The sequence below is a fragment of the Primulina tabacum genome, chromosome 5 (genome assembly GCF_025594145.1).
Source record: "Primulina tabacum isolate GXHZ01 chromosome 5, ASM2559414v2, whole genome shotgun sequence".
Classification (NCBI taxonomy): domain Eukaryota; kingdom Viridiplantae; phylum Streptophyta; class Magnoliopsida; order Lamiales; family Gesneriaceae; genus Primulina; species Primulina tabacum.
In genome coordinates this window covers 897,656-916,996 of record NC_134554.1, presented here as the reverse complement: position 1 = coordinate 916,996, position 19,341 = coordinate 897,656, and the positions used below count along the sequence as shown (strand labels likewise).

The window sequence follows — 19,341 nt, the reverse complement described above, 5'->3', positions numbered from 1 at the left end:
CGACCATTTATTAACAATTCAATTCAAAAAATGCGAACTAATAAAATAATGAAGAGAAAAACTTGTGTGAACGGGTCGTATTTTGTGAGATGAATGTCGTATTTGGGTCATACATGAAAAATTATTATTTTTTATTTTAAAAATATTAATTATTATTGTGAATATCCATAAAATTGATAAAAATCCGTTCAACCATCTCTCTAACAGAACACTTACCTTAAAATGAAAAGGGCAGAATTGAAAATAACGGACGTCCATTGAATTCAAAAGCAAATACAAGTCGCCAAAGTCACCGGCTTAGGGCTCTGGCGTCGTCGAGCGTCATCCTGCCCCGGAAAACATAGAGCGAAGATAAATAAAGAGAAATTAAAGTAAGTTTGATGATTCACGCCGATATTCACTTTATTTAAACTCTCTGTAAAGCAAAAGTACAATTCAGAAAAGTTACTATGAAGATTCTTCTTCAATTTTACTCTAGCTTCACATTGCCCGCCCATTATTCCCGATTAATGTTTGAAAAAAATGCGATTTTGGAAAAATTTATGGGTTCTTTTGCTTCATTCTTTACCTTTCTTCTCAGTTTATGACAAAAGATTTGATTTTTAATGAAAATTTCAAAATCTATGTATTATCTCTGCTTATAATGCTCCATTGACCCACTTTTTGTTCCAAAAAAGCATATAAAGGACACCATTTATGCTTCTGTATTTTCGGTGTTTCAAATAATCAGCACTGCGGCGATATATTCTGTTCTCTTGCATGTATACAACTCTTCAACTTTTTTTTGCCTGAAGAGACCCGGCCTCTTTGTTTTGCGAAGTATCTTAATTTTCAGACTAGTAGTCCCCTTGTATTGCATTTTATTCCGAATTTGGTTGAAGCTGTTCTAAATATGGGTGGTGGTATTTGGGGACGGGGAGGAAGAGTGGAGTTGATAAACGGGAAGGGGTGTTCAAGGAGATTTTTTGATTTTTCTTCCTCATTCAGGGGCATTAACTCCTCTCCGTTGGAGTCCATGTCTCCTGCTTCAACTGCCTCTATTACTTTGGGAACTCCAGTGGATTCCGACGGACCTTTATCCGGCCTTGTCATCTGCGTAACCGGGCTCTCTAAAGGTGGAAAGATTTATTGCTACTTATTTTGTTTTTTTACTATAATGTTCGTACTGTGTTTGATTCTGGATGGATTTTGCGTACCATTCGACTGAACTTGAGTAACTTGAATTGTAAACGAATAGACCAAGGTGTCGGAGATTAGATGCTGACCAGGAAATTAGCATTTGAATCATCATGACTCTGTTAATATTTATAAATGTGATGCTTGGGAATAATTTTGCTGTTTACTGAACGGAGATTCTTCTTGAATTGTTAACGTTTCCTGCTAAAATTAGTTTATGGAGAGGATGCCATTGATGCTGCAGTTGGTTTTACTAATTATGTTTATATGATATCAACCACAGAAACAAGGAAACAGGTGAAGGAAGCAACAGAGAGATTGGGAGGTCAATACAGTCCCCATCTTCATCTTCGATGCACTCATTTGGTGGTTCAGATATCCTTTTTTGTCCAGATTTCATTTTATTTGCATGAATAGTTGAAATGGAGGACAGTGAGAGATGGTATTTGATGCTCAATCAGTTGCTTGTTAGCACTTAACAATCATCACAGCTTGCGTGGACATAAATTTGAACATGCCATAAAACATGGGCCGACAAATGGTTTATTCCTGGTCACACTCAGCTGGTTTGTGGACAGCATCAAAAGGAATGGTAACGATCGCTGTTTCATGTTGAGTATTTACATTTTTCTGCATTTGTGGAACCGAATTCTATTGTCAACATTGTGTTTTTATCGTTGGGTTCATTTCAGTTAGGTTGAATGAATCTCTCTATAGCATAAATAATGTTGGAGGTACTGGCGCCCAAACTGATGACTCGAAGCGGCTCGATCAGAATGCTGGAGCTGAGAATTCTTGTCTTCGAGACGGTTTGCTTAAGCATACCACACAACTTGACACGATTCAATGTCCCCTATCACGGTATCCAGAAGTTGAGAGTAAAAGACGAATTGATCCTTCATTCTGGTCCGGTCAAACGTTTTACATCAACGTGGAAGTCCCTGCTGAACTTCGTTCTAAGGTAAACTTGGATTTTCTTCAAGAAATCAAATAAATTTCCGAATATCTTATTGATGGTTGTAGATATGACTTCACCTTTCCAAAAAAATTACCAAGTCAGTGCTCTTTAAATTTTAAGTCATTGACTCTCAGCTTCTTTTCATATGATGCTTATAAGAGATCATTTGATGCCTGTCCTTATTGAAATTCACTTCTCTTATTTAAATGATCTCATTATTGAAGAAAATTAACTATAATGCATTCATTCACAGGTCACCGAGGTTATTTCTGCACAAGGAGCTAGTTTATTAAGTCAATGGTTTGTTGGCAGCAAAGCGAGCCATGTAGTATGTGAAGGAACATCGGGTCGAAAATATCTGGGGCACTCTAGTTATCTTGTTACAGTAGGTGCTTCTACCCAGATGTACATTTTATCATAGTTTAAAATTTCTCGACTTTGCATGAATATATGCTCGTGATTCCATATTTCGTTTCCGGAAATTTTTTCGTTTTTCAAATCTATACCACATTCTAAGTATTTTTTCTCCTGCCTTAGCCACTATGGGTTCTGAAGTCTGCACAAGAGAAATGTTTACAGAGACTCGTTCACTTATCTGCCGATTTAGCCAGGTTCTCTGGAGTTATGCTTGATAGATTTCATGATGGTGTTTCCAACGAGGTACATGACCTTTTCCGTTCACTTTTCCCTATACAGGACTGACCATCTATTACTATGCAAAAATTTATTGTTGATTGACATTCCAACTCCAAGTCCTTTAAATTGTATAGCAGTTTGGCGCCACTTTTTAATACCCGTATTCCGTGTCCAGCCACAGAAAAAACCCTACTCCCCCTTATTCTCCTTTTTCGTTTAAAGTGATTTTTTTATGTAATAACAAATGATGATTAAAAAATGTAAGAGAAATCAATCCAGTAATTCATTTGGTATTTCCTTAACTTCCTTCCTATTTATTTTGTGCAAACGTGTTAGTTTATAAACCCATTAGTTGTACCATCCCAAAAAGCTTTTCTATCAGGTGATGTAACTTCTTGAGATTATAAAACACTCTTTATTAATTTAATATATCAATGTTAGACAACGATACTCCTTAAGAAGCTAACGACTGTGGTGGCCCGCTTTAGATGACTTTTTTTCAATCACCTTTTCCGATGGTCTCTTTCGACTCTCAGCGAGATCACCATTGTTAATTTATAAACTTAAGAGGGGTATCATCCCAAAAAGTTTGTCTATTGTTGAGTTTACTCTTTGTTAGTTTAATATATCAATGTGTGACATGTGTAACAAATGAAACGAAAATTTTAAATTACACCATCACTTTGGATTATCTGCAGGAAATTAAGAGGGTGATGGTCCCTGGGAATGTTCCTACTTCTGCTATTAAAGTCAGCCATGAAGAACGGCAAGCGATGGCGAACCTGGCTAAAGATGGGGTCAGAAGTCATAGGAATCGTCGAATGCAGGTATATTTGTTTATTCAAATATTTGTTTCAGTCTTTTGCTCTCAGATTTAATGGCATGCTTTATTTTATTGCAAATTCAGACATGTCAAACTCCAATACGTCCAATAACACCGAGCAGGCTTTTGGATTCCATAAGTTGGTCAATTTCTGATCCAACATCAAAAGCTTGTATCTATACAGACTCTTTAAGTGTCGATGTCATTGAAGACCAGGGATCAGCGTTCTTTGATGCGAAGCCAGATGTAAAGGAATCAGATACTTTATTTGTGAACTTATCCAGACCACTCACAGAAAGGTTATCTAATGTTCTGAACTTGTGCTCTCTGTTATTATGCGTTTTGAGTTCTTGAAGTTTGCTTGCTTGGAATTTGCAGTCAGAAATATGAGTTGATATTCAAAAGCCATTTCCTTACTATACTGTTCCCTGTCGATCGATTTTCGGAGATGGGACCATGTTCAAGGACATTTTTCAGTAATAAAGGCTTTACATGTCTGCAAGTTTTGGATCATATCTACTCATTTTACCAGGTCAGTATATCCTTTTTCATTCAATCTAAATCTCACATTGCAATTATTAGAAAAACATGTTTCTCACAAGTCCGAGCTCATAAGGTGGACCAACGATAGTTTTACAATTTAATGCTTTCCCTCCCATGTAAGCTAGAGAGCGGAAATATATACTCGAATAATATCAAAAGATGTAAGCTTGCATATTGATGATGTCTATTGGGCAAAAGAGGCCAAAATATTACCATCCAATACCTATTTAATATCATGTAAAGAGGATCGCCCATTAGAAGCTCAAAGCCTCAAAAGCTTGGCTCTGATGTTATGTTAAAATTCATTTTTATCCAAAGCTCGAGCATATGAGAGGTGGACTAACAATATCAGTAGGCTATATGTAATTGTACTCAGGAGAATATGTCGGCCGAGGAAATCGAGGTTGCGATTCACACAGACTCCAGACATGCTGACAGGCTTCGAGCTGCTTACTGCAGCAAGGCAGCGGCTGAAGTTGGTTATGTGGAGTTCAAGCGGATTGATTTTCTTGGTAGTCGAAAGAGTTTTGAAATGATGAAACGTGTTTCTGGTGATAATAATTCTAATGTTTACGAGCTGGTGATCAGAGCTTGAGTTTCTAAACACAAAAAGATTTCTGGTGTAGTACGCTTTACTTGTTCATAAAATGTTGCAGATTTCTTTGTTCGTTCATCAGACCTGTGGAAGTTGCGGCTGTATTTTTTGTGTATTTGTGATGAAATTTTTTATGAGATTTTGTTTATTTGTAAGATTGGATTATGATCAAAATTTTGGTAAAAATTATATATAAAAAAAGATTCTTTTTTCGTTTAAACACCATCTCATGTGACCCAGCTCACACTTGTCAATACAAGTTGGGATCCATCATCTTCTTCATGAGCAACCCGGCCTTCTCCCTGGTCTTGCCCGAGCCCCTCACAGAGATATCTGCCACCACCGACGTGAATTCCGGCAGTCGCATGGCTTCCTTCATGCACACTTCAGTCTCATCAAATAACCGTAGAAGAATCTCGCATGCCCCCTCTTTACTCTGCATGCGAAGCTGTGTCAACACTCCCACCATCCTGGCTACTATCCCATCTGTCTTCTTCAACTCATTCAGCCCTTCCTGGAAGCGTGCTAGCAGCCCGAGAATGGTCAGTGAAGTATCGGAGAGATCCTCGCCGTCGGCGCTCTCCGCCAACGCCAGAAGCACCGGTATCGCCCCCGACCGCACAGCCAGAGTGCAGTTGCCATGGAACTGTACCAGCTCCGCCAGGGAGCTGAGGAGATAGTGTGCTGCGGGGCTTCGCGTGTCTGAGATTGCCTTCACGAGCACCTGAGTAAAGCAGGATTCTTGGTAATTGACAGAGAATTGAATCAGTTTTATTTTGTACTGAATAATATGCAGATATGCGCACAATATATAGCTAGCCTTATAATTCTTCATGATCCTTAATTTTTCAGCTAGCCTTGTAATACTTTATGATCCTTAATTTTTCAGCTAGATTTCGTTTTTACAACTCAAAATGCACTTCTTGATCCTTAATTTTTCAGCTAGATTTCGTTTTTACAACTCAAAATGCACTTCTTGATCTATATTACATAAGAATCAATATTTATGCTTTGGTAAATTCAGGGCCCTGACTCGTATAATATTGGTTACTAACCTGCATGGTTCCAGCAACACCGAACTTAGCTTTATTTTTGTCCAACATGGCCAAACTGCAAAGCAAAGAAGCTGCTAATTTCACGGATTCTTCTGAGGACGACAGGATCACGGTGTTGAGATGAGTAATATTATCGATATCTGCGAGCGAGTTCTTCAAGTTGGGATTCAGCGACAGATTAAACAGAATGGAAAGCGCAAGAATCTGAACAGACGCGGGGGATGGGGATTTGGAGAGGTTAACTAGTGCTGCAACGGCGCCATCTGTTTGCGAGAGCAGGTTCCGATTCTGCGGGCTCACTCTTGTGATGGCCACCAGTGTTTGGAGTGCCACTTGGGTTTCATGTTCTTGATCGGATCGAACTTCTTTGAGGCACTCCACGATGGCCTCGCGCACTCGACTTCCCATGGTTTACACGTATTAATTGCAGTGCTGGAGTTGAATGGTTTTTGAAGAGGGTAGATACATACATGCATTGTTTCTTTGAACAGAACGACTTCGATTACTACAATGTCGGAATTTCTGAGGAAACAAGGTCGTGGCAAAGTTTGAATTGTCCGCCAGTGCCACTCAAAATAAATCAAGGAAACCCATCATTTTGATATATATGGTATATCTTCACCATTTTAGTATTTTATATTGTTCAATTTCAGTTATAAATATATATTTTAATTTTAGCAATTTTAATATTTTTTAATCGAAAATAATGATGTGATATTTAGACGTCAATGTCATATCGAAGTCACATGGAAAAAACTTAAGTGTTACATCAGCACCACAACAAAGAATTAACTAAAATCGACAAAAAAAAATTCATTAGGGTTGTGCAAGTCATGTCCCCGTGTGTGTGTGTAAAAGTTTAGAATGCTTCGACGGTGTTTGACATCCAATTATAACAATCCTTTATTAAAAAAAATACCCGCAGTCAGTGGGAAAATTGGCTTCAAGGTTGAAATTCGTACACTGTGGAGAGAGGTAGTTGATGTAAGATTGATTGAGAATGGAAATGGGAGAGGATAAATTATGGCGGGTTCTGGAATTCTACAGTGGCATTGGTGGCATGGTAAAACATTTTCATTTTTTAGCTATTCCTGCGGATTACGTGTGGGATTTTCGTGTAACTACGGAACCTATTTGTGAATGATTCCCATAGAGATATTCATTGATGAAGGCGGGAGTGAACGCGGAAGTGGTGGAAGCGTTTGATATTAACGACACAGCGAATGATGTATATGAGCAAAATTTTGGCCACCGTCCCCACCAGGTTTCACTTTTAATTTATTTTATTTATTGTCTCAGTTGCACGCACCCTGTGCTTTGTTAATTGATCTAATTTGTGAGGGCTCTTCTGATTTTTGTTGTCTCTGAAGTTTGCATGACTTAATTTATGGATATTAATGAAGTTTTGAATTGAATGGAGTTTTTGTAACTATTGGAGAATATTGATTAGTCGGGATGTAGTTTCAAAGAAATCCCATTTACTTCAAATCAGTAGGATAACTATCTGTATTAACTGGAACAGTATCTATGTAATTATTAATGTTGAGAGAAGGCGTCAGATTGGGTTGTTAATCTGCGTCTTTGTTAAATTTGTTAGGATGATGTCTTATCCTTCACTTATACTTTTTTAATTTTCGCCTTTTTTTTATAAAATATAATCATGCATATGTATACACACAACAGGTTGTGGTTGTTTTATGATTTCAGTTCCAATGTTTTGCCAATCTTATAATTAATACATCTACATTCACTTATGATGATAGGGTAACATTCAGACCTTGAGTGCTGCTGATCTTGACTCTTATGACGCAGAAGTGTGGCTTTTATCCCCCCCTTGCCAACCTTACACACGACAAGGTGATGGATTGCTTTCCCTCTTTTATTTTTCCTTACAGTTATGTTTTGTTTTTTTTACTTTTGGAAAATGGAATTGTTGTTTTCCTGGTCGATTGCTGTTTCCTTCTTAAAATTCCTATATTTTAAGGTCTCCAGAAAGGATCAGGTGATGCTAGAGCTTCTTCTTTTTTGAAAATTCTTCAACTCATTCCGCAAACTTCACGGCCTCCACTGATGCTCTTTGTGGAGAATGTAGTTGGATTTGAGGTTTGTTTATGCTACATTTACATCTCGGTTTGGGTTAATCACATCTATTCTCCATAAATTCAGTTTTTAGGTGGTTTTTTTCCTGATTTTCGTTTCTTGTGAAGCATCTTTATATAACCGTGGATCTCACTAAACCTAAGTACTGAATGGAAAGGCATCGGGGCATCAAGTTTTAGCTGGTTATTTATTCTCATCTTCTTACCATTTCTCCAAACAGTTGTGCATCTATCCTGTTTCGCTGTTTGTTGCAGACTTCTGATACACATGAAAAGATGATTTCTATGCTGAGAGAGATTTCTTTTAACACACAAGAATTTATTCTAAGCCCTTTGCAGTTTGGTGTGCCATATTCTCGGCCACGATATTTTTGCCTGGTATCTCTCTTTCTGCGCTTATAATTTATTTTTAATGTTCTACCTAGCATGGACAGATCTACTTGCATGTACATATCTCTAGGTCTTTGAACATATCACGTTAATTTATGGTTTGTAGTTGCTCCATGCATGATATTGAAATGTCAAAACAGGTCGAAACTTTACTTATACCACCTATTCACAGGGTGCCCACTTGATCTCTTGCTTGCAGATTCCCACGTCGCACACCACGCACTTTAACATATTTTAAGTTTTGCAGAACTCGTTGGTATCGCCGGGCTTGTACATAAGATCAACCATATAAAGGATTGAAAATTCTATGTTATGCTCTAGGACTGATATTGATTGAAGCTAACTGGGTTGAAATTAACAATTTACCAAATTTTGCTGCTTTGTTATTCAAATTATTTTGCTAATATGTAGTTGCAAACCATTTATGTAATCAAAACTTCAGGCTAAAAGGAAACCTCTGTCTTTCCGTAAAGCCCAAGTCAATAGTTACCTTGGGGCACCAGGCCCTGTACTGTGGTCTGATGAAAACGTGGTGACTAGCCAAGGAGTGGAGTTAAATGGATACTGGGATAAATTGATCGAAAGTTGTCGTCCGATAGAAGATTTTCTGGATTTGAAGAATTGTGTTTCTGATGCAGAGGAATCTAAAGAAGGAAAGAGGCCCTTCAACAATCCTTTGAAACAGTATTATGTTCCATCAGCCCTGATAGAAAGATGGGGGAGTGCTATGGGTATCCTTTTTTCCCTTGGCTTCTTGATAGTTTTTTGTCTGCACATTTATTTTCTTATATTTATCATCTTTAGCGTTCAAACAATACCTTAAAATGATTGCAGATATTGTTTTCCCAGAATCACGGCGCTGTTGTTGTTTCACAAAAAGTTATTTTCGATACGTGAAAGGCACGGGTTCCCTTTTGGCAACTGTCCCGGTAGGTGTGCATCAGAAACCAATTGACTTCTATGATATTTTCGTCTACACATAACCAATCACTCTTCATAATTAAAAAATAATCATAAACCAACTCTAACTTCAGCTTGAGTCTGCAGTATAATAATCACTAGAAACACAAGAGCCCTTTCCACTCACTTGCCAGAAGCATCCATAAAACTGTCTTCAGTTTCTCCTGAATCCCAGCTTCTCACACAGACTTTATTTAGTTGTTGGTTAAGATGAGAAAGCTTCTCAAAGAATGGAACACGGTTATTAAAATCATACACTGCAATTATTTTGTGATATCTAACCATTTTGTCCTACAATTTGTACATGCCTAAAATCTATATTTGTTTATATACCTTTCCTTTATACCGTATCTGTGGTCCTGCGTGCATATGCATTGACATATGCATATAGGTAGAGATTGTGCGAAATCCAAACCCGAGCTTATGTTAGTGATTCTGAAATACTAAGTAGATCATTTGCTCATGCTCCTCATCGACAAGTCCATTGAAGTTTACCGTGGTTTAACTTATATTTATTTGTTGATTTATACCATTATCCCCAATTTAAGTGTCATAATGTACATTCATATTACCTTGTTGTCTGAACACTATGCAGGGTATGGTTAAAGATCGAATATCTTCATTACAGGATCTTTCTCTGAGATATTTCACACCAAGGGAGGTACACATGATTCTTTTGTTAGTGATTCTGATACCGGTAGTCTGGTATAGTTCTTGGCTCATATGATGGGAGTTATTGTTTCTATCACTGTTTCCTCAAAGTGTGCTCTTTTTAATACCGCCTCTAGGTTGCCAATTTGCATTCGTTTCCGGAGGATTTCAAATTTCCGCCACATGTTAGTCTTCGTCAACGGTATGTTTCTACTTTTGTAATTTATCTAACATGGGAAAAACGGTATTTAGAATAGGCATGGAGTGTCAAATAGGGAAAGCTCAATTGACTTCCGTTGACAAATTCTGAAAATAATCTTCGTTTTGTTCCTGCAGTTATGCTTTGCTGGGTAACAGTTTGAGCGTTGGAGTAGTGGCCCAGCTGCTATGCTATCTTTTCGCTGACGAAACATTATAATGTTATTATTACAATTCATATTACTGCAGATCCAAACCCTCCTATGTAATACAGCAACCGAAAGACGAGATGGAAGGAAAAACTGATATCCAGAGACCTTGTTTAATCTTTGCAATTCTTGAGTAAAGAGTAATATGCCCTCTTTCGTTGTATGTAATTTTACTTGCAGAATTCAGCTCAGTTTGATGTTGGCTTTAGGTGCTGCTTACCACAATAGTAAAAAAAATTCAAATTTTATCCATGGAAGTTTGGGTTTCCCAATGTATTGAATCACTTAACAAATAGTTGGGTTTGACACTGAATTGACATTAGCATGTGAAGGTGGATTGGTCTATCTCTGTCAGAAAGTAAGTTTGCTAAAATATTCTAAATATGCAATAGTTCTGTCATTGTTGTCCAACTTCCTAGTGGCACGTCGGTTCAAATTCACGTTAAAAACAAATCCCCCCCACCCCCCCCCCCCCCCCCCCCCCCCCCCCCCCAAAAAAAAAAAAAATGTATCCTTAAACATCTGCATATGTAAAAGTTTAATTTTAGATAAAATGTATCAGGGGAGATGCAACATATGAAATATTTTTCTAGGTTTATAATAATTTATATTATATCTGCAGTGGCCGTAGCATGAGAACTCGAGCCGGCTCATTTGTAGATTTGGTTATTGTTTGCCATTGAACTCAGTTATCAAAATTCATATCAATTGTAATTATTTGTTAACCAATCAGATTAACAAAATTAAACGGAATTAAATTGAATTCACGCAGAAAATTTATCTCCCCAAATACAAAATAACTGAAATAACCAGAATTAATGAACTTAAATGTGTAACAAAATGGATTCTCTCTCTTTAGAGGTCAGTTTCAGGCAAAAATAACCAAAATTAATTGGAATTATTGGTCTTTTCGGAATTATAATTTTATGCACTGAATTAATTAATCGGGGTTAAATACTTCTAATTAAAAACTTTTTTTGTGGAAGGGATAATCCCAAATCCCGTGATTTCCCAACAGGCGCGTGGCCAATAATATTCTTTCCTGCTCCAACTCAAATTAGGTGGTTTGGTAAAATTAAGGCCCTGAGTTTGCAAATTAAATAAACCCTAACAACGATCAAGGTCTGTTTTAAAGAGAAATCATAGATCAAAACCTTCAAATCTAGCAGTTCTGATAGAGAAACACCGTCCAATTTTGAAGAAAAGGTAAGTGTTTTTTCTGTTTAAGGGTTTCATTTCGGTTCGTTGATTTTTAAAATTGATTGATTTTTTGCTGTTTAAATTTGGGCCTTTTGAAAAACTTTTTGTTTCGTTTGGATTTAGAATTGAATTCCTTTATTATCTGGTTGAAAATTTAGTTATCAGATATATTTTGTTAATGATCATGAATATGAACTGGTTAATAGGTTTGTATGTAATCTCTTATATACACGGAAAATCGTGAAACTAGCTTAAACTATTCTATTCTCGAAATTTCGCACGGGGAATCAAGTCATACCTGTTTTGTTTTTGGGAAAAAATAGTACTAAATCAACATGTATTGAATGGATTTGAAGGTTTTAAGTCAACAGAGATTAATTGTGATACGAAATGGTTAAATCAATTATTAGTTTGTATTGTTGTTCCAGAGGCTATGGAGGTGTAATGTGATTTAATATTTTCTGAAAAATTTGCTACTAGGAATATGTTGGCTCTGCGTGGTTAAGTGATTTATGGATAAAAAACTTGAGTATTCCAGAAAGAGAGATGGGATCACTAAAGTCTTTTTAAAAAACTTATATGGTTGTTCCACATAAGAAACCAATAGATTTCTTCATTAATTTCAGTCTTGTTTGCTGTATTATCGCTTGGTAGATAGGAAGGAAGTTCTGGGCTCTCAGCAGCGTTATTTATATTAGTATTTATTTTCATCTCTATGTTATGTTGTGCAATAACTTGCTTTTCTTTGTCACCGCAGGTTTAGTTTATTATATTTATCGTACACGATTATTACAATGAGATTCAGAAAGGGGGATAAAGTAGAGGTAATGAACATAAAAGAAGCAGCAATCTCATGGCGTACTGCAGAGATACTATCTGACAATGGCATTACTTATCGAGTGCAGTATGACTTTTATTGTGGTCTGCCCAGTGAACAATTGGTGGAGACAGTATCATGTAAGCTTGTTAGGCCATGCCCTCCTCTTATACAAGGAATGGAATGCTATGTTACTGGTGATGTTGTGGAGGTTTTTTATGAATCTTCATGGAATATTTCTGCTATCTTGAAGATTTTGGGTGGCAAAAATGGATATATGAGCAATGAGATTCGTTTCCAGGATGCTTCCTTCCAAAATCAGTACTTGATAAGATTGCTTGGGTGCTCAAAGGAACTAATTATTACCCAATCGAACATCAGGATGAGACAAACCTGGCATGATGACAGATGGATTCTGATGGATAAGGTTCCCTTTTTTTCCTTTTTCCTCCAATCAATGCAAGCATTATTTTTTTCCCTTTTTCTTTCTATTTCGACTTTTATGCGAAAATATTATCTGGATTTCAACAGGTTGGATTCATTAATGTATTGATTTATCTGGTTAATCTCGTTTTCTGTAATTTTTTTACTTCATTGTCAGTTTTTTTATTATTGAATGCTTATCTTTTTATGACTTATGTTTTTTTTGTTTCTTATTTGAACAAGTGCCGCCACCCCCCCCCCCCCCCCCCCCCCCCCACCCCACCACTTTGAAATAAATTTTTTTTACACCAAGTAAATGTTATTGATAATAATACCATGTACAGTAGTGCAAACCCATATGTTAGTCTTACTTGTGAACTCTTCTTTTCTATGTATAATTGAAGAATTCCCCATTTTCGTTCACTGATCTCCTAGTTTCTCCTGTTTACAGTGTTGCAGAGGAGGGGAGGACGTTATAGCTAGAATGAACTTTGAGGTGCCAGAAAGTGATGGAGAGGTTAAAAATCAACCACAAAAAGATTGTTTGAATAATCAAGATGACATGTCTTTTTTGAAATTGGCTAAGATCTCTTCAAGGCCCCGAAAGAGGAAGCGCTTGTATAAGTCCTCTACTACTGCTGCACCTGATGGAAATGTCCGAAAACTAAGAGAAATTCAGAAAGATGGCAAAGAGCTGAGGCTGGTTGCTGCACCGTTGCTTGACAAGGTAGATGCTGTTGCTTCCCCGATAGAACTTTTGGGCAAAAGAAACATGCATGCTTCCTTTAAGATTACATCAAATGGATATAATCAAAAGGAGAAGAGAAAACAAAAGGACGTTCTTGACTATTCTGGGGTCAGAAGTTCAGAATTAAATGGTCCTGACAGTGATGCCTGTTCTGTGGGTAGTTGTAGCATTACTGATAAATTACCAAACAACTGTTATAGTCATTTAAATCCCCAGTGTTGGCGAGATACAGACACTGTCAATAGCGATGCAGAGTCAGTTTGTTCAGGCATTGGGAGAAAAAGATGCTCCCTTCCTCCAAAAGAAGAAATTGAAGTCGATATTCGTAAGTTAGAGTTGCATGCTTATCGCTGCACTCTGAAAGTTTTTTATGCTTCTGGTCCCTTGAGTTGGGAACAGGAAACATTGTTGACAAATCTTCGTATAATGCTCCACATTTCAAATGATGAACATTTGAAGGAGCTGAAGCACCTAATATCTGCGAAAACTTCTGTTTATGTTTAGTAACAAAAGAATAATTGTTTGATTCCTCCGCCTTTTGTTGAAGGATTTAGTGCCAGTCTTTTGTGTTTTAACAATGTAAAAGGCAACATGAACATTATGATCGTATCTTCTGTCTTTTTTACTATATCCACATCTCTCCGGATAGTTGTTTTTTTATACATATTTTTAAATAAGAGATATGTATCGCATTTGTATTCATTTAATCAATGCATATATTTCTTTCAAAGAAATAATAAAATTCATATTTGTTTTTCATATGATACGCCGCTTTTCATTTGTTGAAAATATAGAATATGCTAGTGATAGCTTAAATATCTTGCCACTATAAGACACTTATTGTGGGCAAAGCATTATATATTTTATCTTACAGGTTTTAGAAATCCATACAAGTGTTGAATGAATGATGATGCAATAATCCTATAAAGGGCTCCTTCCATTATGAGATGTCTGTAGTAATCTTTTGTTGCTCTGTATTTCTTTGATGTATATTATAAACTCCAACATGCACATGACTGGTAAAACTTGCTTTTAATTTCCAAAAGTGCTGACATTTCTTGATGAATTGTTAAAGGACAATATCATCTGCATGTTGGCTGCTGATTTGGGAATGCATATAAACACAAAATGCTGAAGGCATGCTTATTTTAGTTCTGTTTCCAATTTTTGAGGATTGGAGTGTTAAAAACTAATTATTTTTCTTGGATTTGGTGTATGATAAGTTATTTGTAGTTGATTTCCTATGTGCTCATTTGGCTACTCAAATTGTAGTTTGAGTATTCATTGATCAATCTTCAACTCCCCTGTATTTTCCAGGGCTATGGTTGGATGCATGTATAATTTGTTTCCAAAGGTTTAAAGATGATGCCAGGGCTTGCCACTACTCTCCTGGCATTAACTTTTGGACGCTTCAGCCGTCTACCTTCAAACAGATGCAAACAACCTGTAGCCTTCCCTGAATTTACAGTTTAGCATCTCTGTTTATTTTACTTCAGCATCAACTGGATATACATACGTTTCTTCTGGTGGACGAGAAGTACCTCTAAACGTGAGAGGTGTGCGTCAGCCAAAGCAAGGTTCTTATCTTGCTGAATTTGTGCTATTATATTGTGTGAGGAATGTGGTAAAAGTGATTGCATAATTCATAAGTTTTTCAGATTTGAATGATTGAGTTCCCAGCATGCATTTATTTAATTCATGTGTACATTCACCAACTTTTATCTGTATCAGTTGGCGCTGGGGTGATTGTTGTGTGAATGGAAGTCTTGGATTGAAGGAGCTATTGAAGTCTTCATGCTGTTTCATGAGATTCTAGTCAGTTTGAATGCTGCAAATGGTGTTCTCGTGAACATGTAATTTCTGATAATTGTGTAATCTGCTTTGTGATGCATGTAATTTCTGATAATTGTGTAATTGTGAACATGTAATTTCTGATAATTGTTTAATCTGCCTTCACATATCCTTGATATATTTTGACAAAATTTGACAAGATTCAGTCTGTTTACATGCATGATTTACAAGTTTTTTCCTAGTGTGCTTGCTCCCATATTGGAAGTATCTCAAAAGAAAAGTTGCGTGTAGACAATTTGTGTCTCCTGTCGCAGAACTTTGCGAGGAGATGAGAGTTCCGGAGCAAGAAACCAAGGGAAAGGATGAAGCACAATAACACATCAACATAAGACTCACATAATGATTCAGGTGAGTGTGGCTCTTTCAACGGATGTGTGCACGGGTATAGTTTCTTTAAACCATATAATTTATTATCATTTATAACGAGTATTATTTAGATTATCAAACAAAGGAAAAGCTAACATATTAAACATGAAGATGGCATTATTTTATTTACGTACTTTTATGTGGCCGACGTTTACTTTGGCTCCACCATTCAGATAACTGAACATGCCTGCATTTTCTTGCACACACAAGGGAACCATCCCCATAAAATAGATACATTTATGGTAACTCCCAACTACAGTCAAATTTTCCAATTTATTTAACTCAAAATACAGTATAACATTTGATAATTCAGTCACACTTCTGATGTATAGACTGTCAAGTCTTCAACTTGGTATTTAAATAGCATTTTTAGTAGTGTAAAAAAAATGAAAATCTTCGCCAAATCCCTTGCATAATCCAAACATTCTTGTATAAATAATCCCAAGATCTTAAGTAGCTTTGTTTAAACGAGTCGTCTGGGGTTTCGAACGCTAAGCAGCTTTGTATCATCAACAACAGGCCCACAGAGTGAAGCATAGTCATCCCTCCTCATATGGTAGTAAGTGCTCAGAAACATGATACGTGTACGATTTGAGACCGCCTCGAACCGCAGCACGGCTCGTTTGTATCCGCCTGTCCCTTTTGACTCATAAGGAACTTTGAGGGTGTCCCTACCAGCAAACGCCTCAACGATCATCGACCCCTCGCATGAGTTGCTGGCGTCCCCGACTGCAAAAGTGAGCTCGTAAGTCTTCCCTACGATGGTTCGGGCAACCTGGGCAATGGCACTTTCTCGCCCGCCCACGAGCTCGATGGCCCGTTGGCCGTGTGGGACAGAGAAATGGGCAGCATCGATGTATTTTACAGCTTTGAGGGATTCAACCATCCAGGCTGGGAGGGCAGAGTTGTCATCCTCGATATTAGGTGGGATTAGGACACCCGTGGTAGCATTGGGAAACATATATGCACCTTCTTCGAAGTCGGCATTTTTCAGTAGGTTAACTGCAACAGAATAATGAATATGTTCATCAAGTGAGCTATTATAGTTCCAAATCATCTTGATTGTCCCGAAATCTAGAGCATACATGTGACCTGACTTTCATCTAATTTTTGGATTTATACTCTAGTCCTTGTTCTATATGCACATTTTTGCTCTCCTCGGGAACTGTATATGGAAAAGCATGACTTGTGAAATTGTTATGGCCGATAGCAATAATAACGCATGGATCAACGTTATAAACTGCATTAAAGGTTCACGTTCTACCAACTTTCACCAAGTGCAAATTATGAGTAAATAAGTTTGATAATCTCTCCCACCCAAGTGGCTAATCTATTCGATTTGACACTTCTTTTGCGTTCATGTATAAAAATGAAGCGTGCCCATATCTCTACTCGTTTAAAGATGAACATCTATGTCTGTCCTTGCTGTATAGAGAACTAAATGCAGCAAATTCAAAACCATCTGTTAGCATTGATGTCAACTCTGGAGGCATAATCAGAAATACAGAAAAAATGAAAAATGAAAATCTGCAAATAAATTAATTGCAGATGAATGAATAAAGAGTAAATGCTTGAAGAAGCAACACGCTTTCTAAAACAAAACACACATATGTAGCTGTGCATATAGTCAGTTGATATATTTATAGAGTCTTATCCTGCATGGGAAATGAAATGTGATTAGCTCTCTTTGTGCTTTTTAGAACCATTGTTTTATTTTTTTAGTTGGAAAGATGATTATACAATTAATTCCGGAACCGAGACATCGTCCCAAACATTTAGGACCACTTTAGCTTTGGTGGTAAATTCATTCAACTAGATTCTGTAAATAGAGTGGCAGAGGCAGAGTTACAGAATATTAATGGTAATGGCGGTAATAAAAAAATTAATGCTGAACTCACATTTAGTAGCTTTAGGAGGATTTAAAACCCGAATACCAATGGAATCAACCAGCGGTCCGCAAGCCGGATCTTCTTCTGTTCCTGGATTTTGAAGCAGGATCTCAGCCACATCGAAAACGGCTCTGAACGCCCACGCGTACAAATCCCAACCATTACTACTGTACAATGTCTGAATCGGTATCAACCCGAAGTCCGGTTTCACTGACACGTTTAGCTCCTCGGCCTGAGCACATGTTCTAGCAGCACTAAATGTTATTGCATACAAACTTCCTACACTGACATTTACTCGCTGCTTAACGGACGCTTCGTTTCCTAGCCTAACCGCGGCAAACCCCTCGGGCACCACTAGTAACATGTCACCTTGTTTTTGCCCGGCTTTGATGTACTCAACAAAGCCTGAAGTCTCCCAATGTGGTATAGCATTGGATTTAAGCACAACGGTTCCATTAAGGTCCGAGGACTTTGGAGTCTCCTCGAAGTTGCCGTTTTCTAGTGGCCCTTCATTTTGTACGTACAAAACAATACATACATATATAGCTTTAGTCTTTCACAAAACATGACACGGGCATCATAATATTGTGTGAAGCAATCTGTCGTGAATATGTATTGATTATGAAATTGTTTTAAAAAAATTTACAACTCATAAATGAATAATGATAAATACAATATAATGTTGCAGAAAATTGCCTAACTAAATTCAACTAATTTTCTTGGCCACCGTACAAAATCCTTGTCAAGGTGAAGTGATCACACCAAACTTTTTTCGATGAATGGCTGTGGAATATTATCATTTTAATAAAATAAAGTTCGGCACATGGAAATATGATGGAGTGTCGTTCTCTCTGATAATAATTAATAATATATATAAGAACATAATAAATACTCATTGGTCTCATTCTCTGTTATTACCACTAACGAGTCTTCTTCCCCTAGGAAGCGTCATACGGCTCTTCATAGGTCACAAATAAGGACATTTCTACATCATTTTTTTGTGGTTATAAGATCAATCGAGAATCAAACCCTAATTCTAAGGTTTCGAATTAGATCAATGAAATTCTGTCCGCTAGATTTTGAATAAATAAAGTGCGGCATTATTGTTTTTTTCCCTTGAAAAAAGTTAATTTCAAATTACATTCTAAATAAAAAAAATACATCCATTGAACACGTTTATGCAAAAAATCAATGGCTCCCTCCAACCATTCAAACGTGCAAAGGAAGAAGTTTCATCAGTGAAATTCGAAGTTTTCCAAGATCTTGAAATCAATTTTCTGAAAGTAAATGAATGCCTAATTAAACCTTGGCCCATTACAGCAATGAACACCGCAAATACACCCACCACCAACATTCCGAGCATTAAATAACCAAAACAGAAAAAATAGTCATCAACAAAATGCATCGAAATTCAAGTTCTTGGAGACGAAAAGACAGAGAAATCTCAAAATAGAAGCTTACCATCTATGAAGGCAAAAGCGAAGCGGCAAGTGGCGACACACAGTAGCACCGAAAAGATGGTGAAACCACCCCCCATTCTTGGCTCGCAACTGTTGCACAGAGAATTAATAGTAGAAGGTGTTGCTTTGTCGGGTTATACGATGCTTTGAATCGGCCTTTTTATGCATGCCAGAGTTGGAAAATGGGCTTCATTTTTGGGTTTAATTACGTTGGTGTCCGAAGTCCCATTTCTATTACGAGAGGGGTGTTTGTGTAACTTTGCACATAGGTTCTTGCATGATGAGTTCAGCAGC

At 37.2% G+C, this 19,341-nt stretch overlaps 6 protein-coding genes across 23 annotated transcripts in view; 3 read left to right on the top strand and 3 right to left on the bottom strand.

Annotated features, from left to right (window-relative positions):
- The window catches only part of LOC142545217 (transmembrane 9 superfamily member 9-like), a 97,191-nt gene that overhangs the window by 53,749 nt on the left and 24,101 nt on the right, over positions 1–19,341 (bottom strand). The gene's annotated exons all lie outside the window — the stretch shown is intronic.
- On the top strand, positions 225–4,835 carry LOC142545209 (uncharacterized). Of its 2 annotated transcripts, none has more exons than XM_075652241.1 (11): positions 225–371; positions 988–1,115; positions 1,460–1,552; positions 1,667–1,768; positions 1,869–2,137; positions 2,388–2,519; positions 2,672–2,794; positions 3,469–3,597; positions 3,678–3,892; positions 3,972–4,125; positions 4,513–4,835. In XM_075652241.1, the coding sequence occupies exons 2-11, from the start codon at positions 1,016–1,018 to the stop codon at positions 4,729–4,731; spliced, it is 1,536 nt and encodes a 511-aa protein (XP_075508356.1). In that variant the 5' UTR covers positions 225–371; positions 988–1,015; the 3' UTR covers positions 4,732–4,835. The 2 variants fall into 2 exon arrangements, with proteins under 2 accessions (XP_075508356.1, XP_075508355.1); XM_075652240.1 differs by having other exon boundaries at positions 4,492–4,835.
- On the bottom strand, positions 4,979–6,383 carry LOC142545210 (U-box domain-containing protein 8-like). Its single transcript, XM_075652242.1, has 2 exons — positions 5,787–6,383; positions 4,979–5,455 (listed from the first exon to the last, which is right to left on the bottom strand). The coding sequence occupies exons 1-2, from the start codon at positions 6,192–6,194 to the stop codon at positions 4,982–4,984; spliced, it is 882 nt and encodes a 293-aa protein (XP_075508357.1). The 5' UTR covers positions 6,195–6,383; the 3' UTR covers positions 4,979–4,981.
- On the top strand, positions 6,696–10,636 carry LOC142545208 (tRNA (cytosine(38)-C(5))-methyltransferase 2). Of its 10 annotated transcripts, none has more exons than XR_012820240.1 (10): positions 6,696–6,849; positions 6,940–7,050; positions 7,550–7,643; positions 7,771–7,889; positions 8,141–8,263; positions 8,718–9,006; positions 9,125–9,208; positions 9,831–9,896; positions 10,024–10,088; positions 10,223–10,325. XR_012820240.1 is itself a non-coding variant. In XM_075652234.1 (10 exons), the coding sequence occupies exons 1-10, from the start codon at positions 6,787–6,789 to the stop codon at positions 10,302–10,304; spliced, it is 1,050 nt and encodes a 349-aa protein (XP_075508349.1). In that variant the 5' UTR covers positions 6,696–6,786; the 3' UTR covers positions 10,305–10,636. The 10 variants fall into 10 exon arrangements, 8 of the variants coding, with proteins under 8 accessions (XP_075508349.1, XP_075508346.1, XP_075508351.1 ...); XR_012820239.1 differs by having other exon boundaries at positions 9,110–9,208; XM_075652234.1 differs by having other exon boundaries at positions 7,599–7,643; positions 7,779–7,889; positions 9,110–9,204; positions 10,223–10,636.
- Positions 11,289–16,509, top strand: LOC142545205 (uncharacterized). Of its 8 annotated transcripts, XM_075652221.1 has the most exons (7): positions 11,291–11,499; positions 12,251–12,737; positions 13,185–13,806; positions 14,799–15,058; positions 15,213–15,334; positions 15,587–15,680; positions 16,218–16,509. In XM_075652221.1, the coding sequence occupies exons 2-4, from the start codon at positions 12,288–12,290 to the stop codon at positions 14,939–14,941; spliced, it is 1,215 nt and encodes a 404-aa protein (XP_075508336.1). In that variant the 5' UTR covers positions 11,291–11,499; positions 12,251–12,287; the 3' UTR covers positions 14,942–15,058; positions 15,213–15,334; positions 15,587–15,680; positions 16,218–16,509. The 8 variants fall into 8 exon arrangements, with proteins under 8 accessions (XP_075508335.1, XP_075508339.1, XP_075508340.1 ...); XM_075652224.1 differs by lacking the exon at positions 14,799–15,058 and having other exon boundaries at positions 11,290–11,499; XM_075652225.1 differs by lacking the exon at positions 14,799–15,058 and having other exon boundaries at positions 11,290–11,499; positions 15,564–15,680.
- Positions 15,953–19,272, bottom strand: LOC142545207 (BIIDXI-like protein At5g11420). The gene is made up of 3 exons (XM_075652229.1): positions 19,049–19,272; positions 17,597–18,094; positions 15,953–16,700 (listed from the first exon to the last, which is right to left on the bottom strand). Exons 1-3 carry the CDS (start codon positions 19,122–19,124, stop codon positions 16,162–16,164), a joined length of 1,113 nt encoding a protein of 370 aa, XP_075508344.1. The 5' UTR covers positions 19,125–19,272; the 3' UTR covers positions 15,953–16,161.